The sequence below is a fragment of the Ailuropoda melanoleuca genome, chromosome 6 (genome assembly GCF_002007445.2).
Source record: "Ailuropoda melanoleuca isolate Jingjing chromosome 6, ASM200744v2, whole genome shotgun sequence".
Taxonomy (NCBI): Eukaryota; Metazoa; Chordata; class Mammalia; order Carnivora; family Ursidae; genus Ailuropoda; species Ailuropoda melanoleuca.
In genome coordinates, this window is record NC_048223.1 from 131,342,947 (window position 1) to 131,352,360 (window position 9,414).

Here is a 9,414-nt window from a genome sequence, read left to right on the forward strand (position 1 = left end):
GGGGACGGGGGGCTCAGGGCCTGGGGACAGGGGCTCAGGGGATCGGGGACTGGGGGCTCAGGGCCTGGGGACAGGGGCTAGGGGACCAGTGGGCTCAGGACTTGGGGACAGGAGACAGCATTTGGCAGTACAGGGGCCGCCAGCATCTGGAAGACTATGGCTCAGGGCTGGGGTGGGCTGGGAGGATTAGGCATTCAGGCCTGGATAGAGGGTGGGAGTCTTGTTCAGTAACGAGGAAGGGGTGAATTGGAGGGTCAGAGGGTTGAGCACCTGGGGGTTATTCTGTGCCTGGGGCTGGATGGGAGCAAAGAATGGGGGGTGGTTAACACCCTGCGGTGGGGACGCTGAGGCCTGGGGGAGGGGGCCCCATATCCTGGGCTGCCCTGGCACGACCGACCCAAGCCTCCATGGCTTGGCGGGACCAGAGGCCACACTGGGGTGGGGGATGTATTTGAAGGGTACAGTCTCGGGGACCGAGGGCCCCCAAAGACCCAGATCGCCGTCTGGAGAAAGGGTCAAGCGTGTGCCTCTGCCAGGCTCTTCCGGACCCTTTGGGGCAGCGCGCATCGGGCGCAGAGCCAGGGCAGGGGTTCTGGCCTCGCGGGCGGCGCGGAGACGCGCGGCGGTGACACAGGGCAGACCGCGCCCCCGCAGGCCGGGCCCCAGGGGACGGTTCCCTCCCGCCCCACCCCCGCGCCATGCTCCACCCCTCCCCCGACCGCTCGGCTGAGCAGCTGGGGCGGGGGACCGGGACGCGACAAAGGGCCTAATCCGGGCGCAGGGACCCGGGTGGCGGCTCGACCCTCCTCCCGGGTGCCTGCGATCCTCTCGCGGCGCCTCCATCCCCAGCCCCGCGGGTGCCCGCCCCAGCCTTCCGGTGCGCCCGGATCAAGCCGTCCGGCCTTACCCGCCACGGGCTTCTGTCGGAACCGCGGGCTGGAGTGGCCGCTCCAGGGGCCGCGGCAGAGCGGGAAGGAGCGGGCTGTGGCGGAGACCCTGCACCCGAGCGCGGAGTCTGGATTTTGCGCGAGGCCTCCGCCCTAGGATTGGGGGCGGGCAGACGCGGAGGCTCATCCCCCGGAAGATGGGAAGGGAGGAGAAAGAGGCAGTCTGTGAGGAGCGCGCAGCCCCTCTCCCTTCCCAGCATCTTCATCCTCACTGCATCCCGTCCTAACCCTCACTCCCTCCCCGCCAGACTCCAGCCCTATCTCCTGATCGCACACACGTCCACCCCACTCCCTCTCCATCACCCAGTGAGCACCCAACCCCATCCCATTTCTGCTGCACACAGCGCCCCACCACCTCCATCCTCAGTCCAACCCTCCACTTCCCCCTCCCTTGCACAGTCCATCCCTTTCCCACCCTCCTCACCCTCTCCTAGTCCCCATTTTCATTCCTGCCCCAAGCAATGTGTCCCAGACAGGGGCCACAGAATGCCACCGCAGACCCAGAGCTCTAGATCCTGGTGTCCAGTGCTCTTCACCGAGAGGCCCGGAGAGGAGAGGATGGCTATCCAGGGCCCCAGGATATCCGGAAAGGAGATAATGGGTGACCTTCTAACTACCCTGCAGTTCAGATCCCTCTGGGGAGCCCTCACTGTAGCCACTCCCCAGCAAGGGCACTTGGAACCCCACTGCCCCAGCCAGCCGGCCTTCCCGGCCCTGCTGGATGTGACTCTGGATCTTCTTGAAAGGGCGCTATCTGGCTGTCCACCTTTGTGGACATCCCACCCAGCCTCTCCACCTGGGGGCACCACGCTCTCTTGATGGCTTTAGGAGTGGATTCCACGACCTCCTCCACTGTGACCTGATGTGACAAGTTTGTTGATGTGACGTGACCTCTCTTAGCTTCCATCAGACTCCTCTCGATCCCCAGAGGCTCAGAACTGCTGCTCCACACAGTCCTGGCTCCCGAATTCCTATGTTGAAGGCCTGACCCTAGAACCTCAGAATGTGCCTGTATTTGGAGATGGGGTCTTAACAGAGGCAATTAAGGTAAAATGAGGCCAGTAGGGCAGGCCTTGATCTAATCTAACTGGTGTCCTCATAAGAAGAGGAGACCAGGACACAGACATGCACAGGGACAGCCATGTGAGGACTCAGGGAGAAGGCGGCCATCTGTGAGCCAAGGAGAGAGGCCTCAGAAGGAACCAGCCCTGCCCACACGCTTCGCAGACTTCTAGCCTCCAGAACTGTGAGAAAAGGAATTTCTGGGGTTTAAGCAACCCTGTCTGTGGCACTTTGTTATGACGGTCTGAGTAAAGTAATAGAGAAACCAAGGGTTTCTAAAGTCCATGTGGAAAAGTAAAAAAAGTACTAATATAACTCATTTTGAAAAACAAGATCAAAGAAGGACACCCTGTCAGATATCAAGATGTTATAAAAGGTCATGGCAATAAGAGTACTTAGTCTTGGCAAGGAACAGAGAGCAGCACAGGGAACGAGAAGATCACGGAGAGACTCACAGAGGAACTTACATGCCTACAGGAATAGAACGAGGTTGAGAATGTGAGGGAGAGTGGGAAACTGAAAGAACCAAATGGAAATTCTAGAACTGAAAAAATACACTTAAAAACACAGGTTAGATATGGCCAGGGAGAATTAGTAACCTGGAAGATGCGAAGGAAATACCCAGAAGAAAGCGCAGAGAGAAAGCAAGAGTGTGTACAACAGGCTGCTGGGCAGAGGGACGCCCCACACGGACCCCACACGGACCCCACACGGACCCCACACGGACGTGGGGAACCAAAAGGAGAGCAGCGGAAGAATGGGGCAGAGGCAGTGTTTAGGGGCACAATGCTGACCATTTTCAGAAACCGATGAGGCAAGGCACAATTCTAGAAACATCACAAACTCCAAGCATGATAAATACAAAGAAAAGCACGGCCTGGAAACCAAACACCGAACTTCTTGTTAGAAGATCTTGAAAGCTTCCAGAAGTGGGGGAAACCCAATCACCTAAAAGGAGTAAATATAAGCTGGCTTCTCCACAGACAACACAGAAGTGGGGTTTGCAGAGCTGCTGACAGCCGGCTGGTCAGAAGCCGAGAGGTACAGCTAAAGTGCGTGTCACAGCAGCAGCCGCGAACGGAAGGGGGCTCACGCAGCTCTATCGCCACCAGACCCAAGCGACTTGAAGCCTGGCCGAGGAAGGCGAAAAGCACTGCCGGAGACAAACAGTAACACTTCTTAATGATAAACGGTTAAATTTAGCAAGATGACATCACAGTTCTGAATTTCATGTACTTAGTGACATAACCTCAAAATAATAAAGCCAACAGTAAGAGAATATTTACAGCACAAAATCATTTCCATGAATTTAAAACTCTCACGTGCCAAGCAATGCGACCCCAGAGACATGCGTACTCTCCAGGGGCACACACCAAACGCATCACGCCCTGGGGCCAAGGCAGGGGAGGGACTGGGGTGTGGGAAGCAATGGGATCAAGTAAGAAGCACTCACCTTGACCAGGGACGATCGCCCAATGAGAAGGAAAGTGCTGGATCAACCCAATTTCTGCCCCTAAGTGCCAGAGAACAGAGAAAAGGAAGAGAAGCCACGTATGGGTTTGTCATCTATTCACTAGACCCGTCAAGTTTTAAGTCAAATGACATTCTTGTTTCTGAGGAAAGGTGGCAAGTGTGTGGCCCACGGCGCCGTCTGGCCTTGCGCGGACGCTCTGTCCACCGTCCGGCCAGCTGAGGTTGGTTGCAGGGTCTGCTCTGAGGCGCTGGGAGCTTAGGCAACGGAGGCCATCCAGGTGAGCCTAGGCACAGGGCACGTGGGGCCCAGGAACGGGGCCGGCCCCTATGCAAACTGGCCATGTCCCAGGTGAAGGGAGCCACGGTGAAGAGGGGCCTTCCTGCGAGCTGGGGTCTGCGCTCTTCCTGGGCTGAGGGCCCCACCGGGGAGTTGTCCCCCGCTCAGGTGCTGATGCTTTCTGGGAGGGGGGCAGGAAGCTTCGGCCTTTCCCCTGCTTGTCCAGATGTCTCGTGGCCACCCCTGTGTTCCTGGCAGCTGTGGCTGGTGTGAGAGGCCTGGGACCTGCCTGGTGGTGGGCCGGAGGCTGTGAGCAGAGGAGAGGAACGGCACTTGGGAGCTCTTCCTCCTGCAGCTGGTGCTCAGGAGGGACCAGGGGCTGGGAGGAGTTTGGCCAGCGCCTCCCTGATGTCCCGGTTCCGCAAGCAGTAGATGATAGGGTTGAGCAGTGGCGTCACAACTGAGTAGATCACGGACACCAGCTTGTTGAGGTCGAAGGAGTGGGCGGCATGGGGCCGGGCGTACATGAAAATGGTGGCCGCGTAGAAGGTGGCCACTACCACCAGGTGCGAGGCACAGGTGGAGAAGGCTTTCCGGCGGCCGGCCCAGCCTGGGATCCTCAGCACTGTGGCCAGGATGTGTGCGTAGGAGACCATGGTCACCAGCAGGGAGGTGGCGAGCACAGCCAGGGCTGCCGCGAAGTCCAAAACTTCAACGGCAGTGGTGTCAGAGCAAGAGAGCTGCCGCAGGGGTGAGATGTCACAGAAGAAGCGGTTGAGGACATTGGGGCCACAGAACCTGAGGCGGGAGATGAGAGCCATGGACACGAAGGAGGCCAGGAAGCCACCCAGCCAGGCGCTGAGGGCCAGGCACAGACAGAGCTTCCGGTTCATGGTGGCTGGGTAGCGCAGTGGGCGACAGATGGCCAGGTACCGGTCACAGGCCATGGCGGCCAGGAGGAAGCACTCAGAGGAGCCGAGCGAGAGGAAGAGAAACAGCTGGGTGAGGCATCCTGAGAAGGAGATGGTCCTTGCCCACACCAGGAGGCCAGCCAGCAGCCTGGGGACGGTGACCGAGGTGTAGAGGGTCTCCAGCACTGACAGGTTGGCCAGGAAGAAGCACATGGGTGTGTGCAGTTGATGGCTGGCTCGGATGGTCACCACGATGACCAGGTTCTCCAGGACAGTCGCCAGGTAGATGGTGAGGAATAACCCGAAAAGCAGCCCCTGAAGACGGCACAGCTCTGGGAAGCCCAGCAGGATGAATTCCGTTACCGGGGTCTCAGTGGAGTTGCTCATGGCCCTCCCTGGTGGGGAGGTCACTTCTGAGCACCCTGGAACAGCAGAGAGACGCAGGTGTGATGTGTCCACTGAGGCCTGAGAAGGGTCTCTAAGGTGCTGTGCTACTGACCTGTCACCGCCCCCCCCAGTCTAACACGCAGTTACCCAGAGCCAGCACCTGGCAAAGGGGTGTTGGGTGCACATACTCTTACTCCCGATTTCATATAGAAGCCCTCAGGTGTAGGCTCTTCCTGCCCCCACACAGATACAGGGCCAGGCGTTCATGCACGCACACGCGCACACACACACACTCCCAGGTGTGCAGCCCCCTCCACATCTCCTCCCCAGGTGCATACACACTTCCTCACACACACCTAGGAGGGCACAACGCACAGCAAGAGAGAAGACCCATCTGCCTGGTGTGCCTGTCCGGGCTGTGTCCCCGAGCACTTTCCTGCCCTCGTCCAGGTCCCCTCCCAGAAGAATGCTGCCTCATGTTGCTCCTGCCTGGGGAAGGGCACCGCTTTCATCTGACGGGCCCCGGAGCTCTCTAGGGCTGAGCAAAGCCGCCAGGGGATTGGCAGAAGGGAGGGAGGCTCATCCCCAGCTTTGAGGTCCCCAAGTAGACCATGCCTGAGCCAGCCCGAGGTCTTTATCCTGTGATTTCTGGGCAGCAAAATGGCTGTTTGGGGATGGGCAGAGCGGTCCGCTCAGAGCCGCAAAGGGGCCGCCCTGTGTGGGACTTTGGTAGGACAGTCCTGGAGTTAGGTGTCTGGAGGATGGGTAGGTCTCGGGGAGAGGGTGGGCGAGGGCGGAGCAGGGGCAGGGGTCCCCGCTGGCGGCCCAGGGCTTTCCCTCCCCCCCTCGGGGGAGGGGGAGCCTCAGGACCCTTCGGGGCCCTGCCCTGGGAGTCTGGGGGCCGGCCGGGGTTCGCGCTGTCCCGGTGGACAAGAGTGGGCGAGAGTAATTCCTGCCTGTCGGACGGTCCTCCGGGCCCCAGGCCGAGGGGGCGCCCACGCCTGCTCACCCTGGAGGGGCCCGCGCTCGTGGAGCCGCCCCCCGCGACCCACTCAGCCGTGCAGGGGGGCGGGCTGCTCTGAGCTGGTGGGGGGCACAGGCCGCCGCGCGGAGGGATGAGGACCGCCCGCAAGTTCTTGGAGAAGTGTCTGAGGACAGAGGGTGGGCCTCGGTCGGTGGGACCCGCTTGGAGCCCAGGCCGAGGGCCCCGGGGTTTCGGGGCGTCAGGGCCCGAGCGCTGCTGCAGGGGCTGCCCCGCGGTCGGTGCCGCCCAGTCTGGCGGCGGGTGTTGAGACCCCCGAAGGCGCCCTCCGCCTCGCCTTCCCCAGGCCCTTTGCCCCAAGAACAACCTTCCCCCGCAGGAGATGTGGGGCCTCCGCCGGGTCTCCGCAGGCCTGCGAGGGTCTGTGGGCGAGCTGGCCACATCCTGCTCGGTCCCTGCTGCCTCTGGACCCAGGTGGTTTTTATGGACTCACTAGTGGCCTTGCCCCCGCCCCGGTCTTCTGCTCCGGGTCTGGAGGGTTCTAATTGCACATTCTCACCTGGGCGGGACTCTCAGAGCAATTTGGCAAGGGGCTCTGCGGGGTCCCTGGAGGGAAAGGTGTGAGGCCTTCCCACGTCGGAGGGAAAGGTGTGAGGCCTTCCCACGTCCTCCTCAGGGACAACTAAGGTCTTTCCATGTCACCTGTGCTCCAGGCGCCCAGGCACGGGTGAGGCCCGCCCTCGGACCCACCTCCAGCCTCAAGGCCCTTCTCCTGAGGTGGTTTCTTCCTTTTCCGTGCATGCCCTTTATTTATTAAGTTATAACCGCTTGTAGACCTACTCCTAGGGCAAGACCCAGACGCTGGCTGGTGGGCAACAGCAGCTCCTTTCCTCCCCCACCCTGTGCTCCCCTCTCTGAAGGACCACTGGCTGGACTTCCCTTGCTGTCCCAAGTATTTTAATTACCGATAACAATATCGTTTAGTTTTGCTTGTGTTCAGACTGTAAGGAAGGGTGTCCTGCCATATGTTGTCCTTTGGGTCTTGCCTTTTCCTGTCACTAAGATTCCTGCCCTTCTTGGCATCTGGGCTGCATTTCTTCGACACCTGTATAGTGATCCGCCCCATCTCCTCAACTCGGGGACTCCGGCTGCTCCTGCCTGGTCCCCCTTCCTGTCTGGTGGCTTGAAAACTCCCGAAGCAATAAGCCAGGGAGGTTGGAACCCCATCCCTTTGCTTCCCATCTCTCAGGGTCACTATCTCATTGCCTCATGGTCAGGGTCTTGAAAACCGCTTTATTCCCCCCATGTATTTTGTCTGTTTTCTTTCAGGCGGGACGGTAAATCCAGTTTCGGTATTCCATCTTGGCTAGAAGTGGGAGTCGAAGTTCAATCATCCCTTGGACTTACACCTGCCTCAGTGTCCCTGAGCTCCGGTGTGTGTTTCCTCCCTTTGGCCCCCAAACCATTCCTGCCCTCCAGGGACACGGTCCTGCACTGCCTCTTGTCCAACATCCGAAAACTGCTGTTAAAGACATAAAGTATTTACATAATTACAGTATTATAGACAATTATAATCACACTGTATACTTTATTTAATTTTGTTTTGTTTATGGTGGAGGGCTAGACTGATACAAGCTCATTTTTTTTTTTTTGTGGCTGGAAGCCTTTTTATACATTCTCAAAATTAATAGTCTCCTATGTGTTGCAATATCTTCTCTCAGTTTTTAACTTATTTTTCACTTTCTTTAAGATGTCTTTTGATGAACAGATGTTCTTAATTATTTTCACATGCTTTTTATTAAGGTACAACACAGAAGAATCTGGTCTTTTTAGTGTACAGTTCTGCAAGTTTTGGCAAATGTATATATAATTGTGTAACCACCACCACAATAAAAATATAGAACGGCTCCACCCTCCGAAATTTCTTCTATGCCGGCCCTTCGTAAATAACCCTCCCAACCCCAGTGCCTGGCAAATCTGTTTTCTGTTCCTATAGTTTTGACTTTTCCAGAATGTTACATAAATGGTATCGAGAGTGTGTCCTGTTTTGAGTCTGGCTTCCTTTACTCCGTTACTACCTTTATGACTCAGCCGTGCTGTTGGGTCCATCCGCTCTGTTTCTTCTATTGTCGGTAATATTTCACTCGGAAAGACCACAGATAATCCACGCCCAAGCTGAGGCACATTCGGGTTGTTTCCAGTTTTTGAAGATTATGAATTGAGTCGCTATAAACATTTGCTTATACTTTTCTTGTGTGAATGTAAGTGCGGGCTGTGTGGTAAACGTATGTTTAACTTTGTAAGGAGCTGCCGAACTATTGTCCCGAGTATCTGTACCACTTTGCACTTGGCACTGAGCTTGAAAAACTGTTACTCTAAAAAGTTTGTAGTGGTATCTCCTTGTGTTTTTTTTTTTAATTTTATTTATTCGTTTGACAGAGAGAGAGAGAGCCAGCGAGAGAGGGAACACAGGCAGGGGGAGTGGGAGAGGAAGAAGCAGGCTCATAGTGGAGGAGCCTGATGTGGGGCTCGATCCCGGAACGCCGGGACCACGCCCTGAGCCGAAGGCAGACGCTTAACGACTGAGCCACCCAGGTGCCCGTAAAGGTCTTAATTTAAACAAATTTTCAGAGATTTAAAATTTTCTTTCATAATTCACATTCTTTTAAAGGAAATTCTTGACGACTCTGAGGTCAGAATAATATGTATCTATATATTTATGGAAATGTTTTAAGATTTCCTTCTTTTTGGCATTTTTTTGGGTTGTTTTTTTCATTTTCTTTTTTTTTTTCTGAAGTAAAATTCACACAGCGTAACAAGAACTACTGAGAACGTGCTGTCCAGTGGGATTTAGTGATGTCGTGCTACTGTCGTCTGTCTGGCTTCAGCATGTTCTCATCACCCCAAGCGGAAGCTCTGTGCCCCCTTCTTCATTCCTCCCTCTCCAGCACTGGCAGTCACAACTTGCTTTCTGTCTGTGAAATATCTATCCTAGGTATTTCATAGAAATGAAATCATACCGTATGTACTGCTTTGTGTCTGGCTTCTTTCCTTTAGCCGTTCCAGGTTCATCCATGTTGTAGCCTGGACCAGTGCTTCATTCCTTTTTATGACTGGATGATAATCCATTGCAAGTATTTATCACATTTTCTCTCTCCATTCGTCTGTTGGTGATGGAGAATTAGGGTTGTTTCTACTTTTTGGCTACTTTGAGTGGTACTGCTATGAACATTCATGTATAAGTATTTGTTTGCATATAGGTTTTCAATTCTCTTGGATATATGCCTATAAGAGGAATTGCTGGGTCATATAATAATTCTATGTTTAACTTTTTGAGGAATTACCACAGTTTTTCACAGAGGTGGGTGCACCATT

General features: G+C 55.7%; 2 protein-coding genes across 2 annotated transcripts in view; both read right to left on the bottom strand.

Annotated features, from left to right (window-relative positions):
• The window catches only part of SPRN (shadow of prion protein), a 4,200-nt gene extending 3,036 nt beyond the window's left edge, over positions 1-1,164 (bottom strand). The window contains exons 1-2 of the mRNA XM_034663651.1: positions 1,160-1,164; positions 908-996 (exon numbers count right to left, since the gene is read on the bottom strand). Of these exons, the coding sequence (XP_034519542.1) occupies positions 908-996; positions 1,160-1,164 (94 nt within the window). The remainder of the gene's footprint in view (positions 1-907; positions 997-1,159) is intronic.
• Positions 1,165-4,121: 2,957 nt separating this feature from the next.
• Positions 4,122-5,057, bottom strand: LOC100469791 (olfactory receptor 6). The gene has a single exon (XM_002928700.3). It carries the CDS (start codon positions 5,055-5,057, stop codon positions 4,122-4,124), a length of 936 nt encoding a protein of 311 aa, XP_002928746.1.
• Between the last annotated feature and the right edge of the window lie 4,357 nt (positions 5,058-9,414).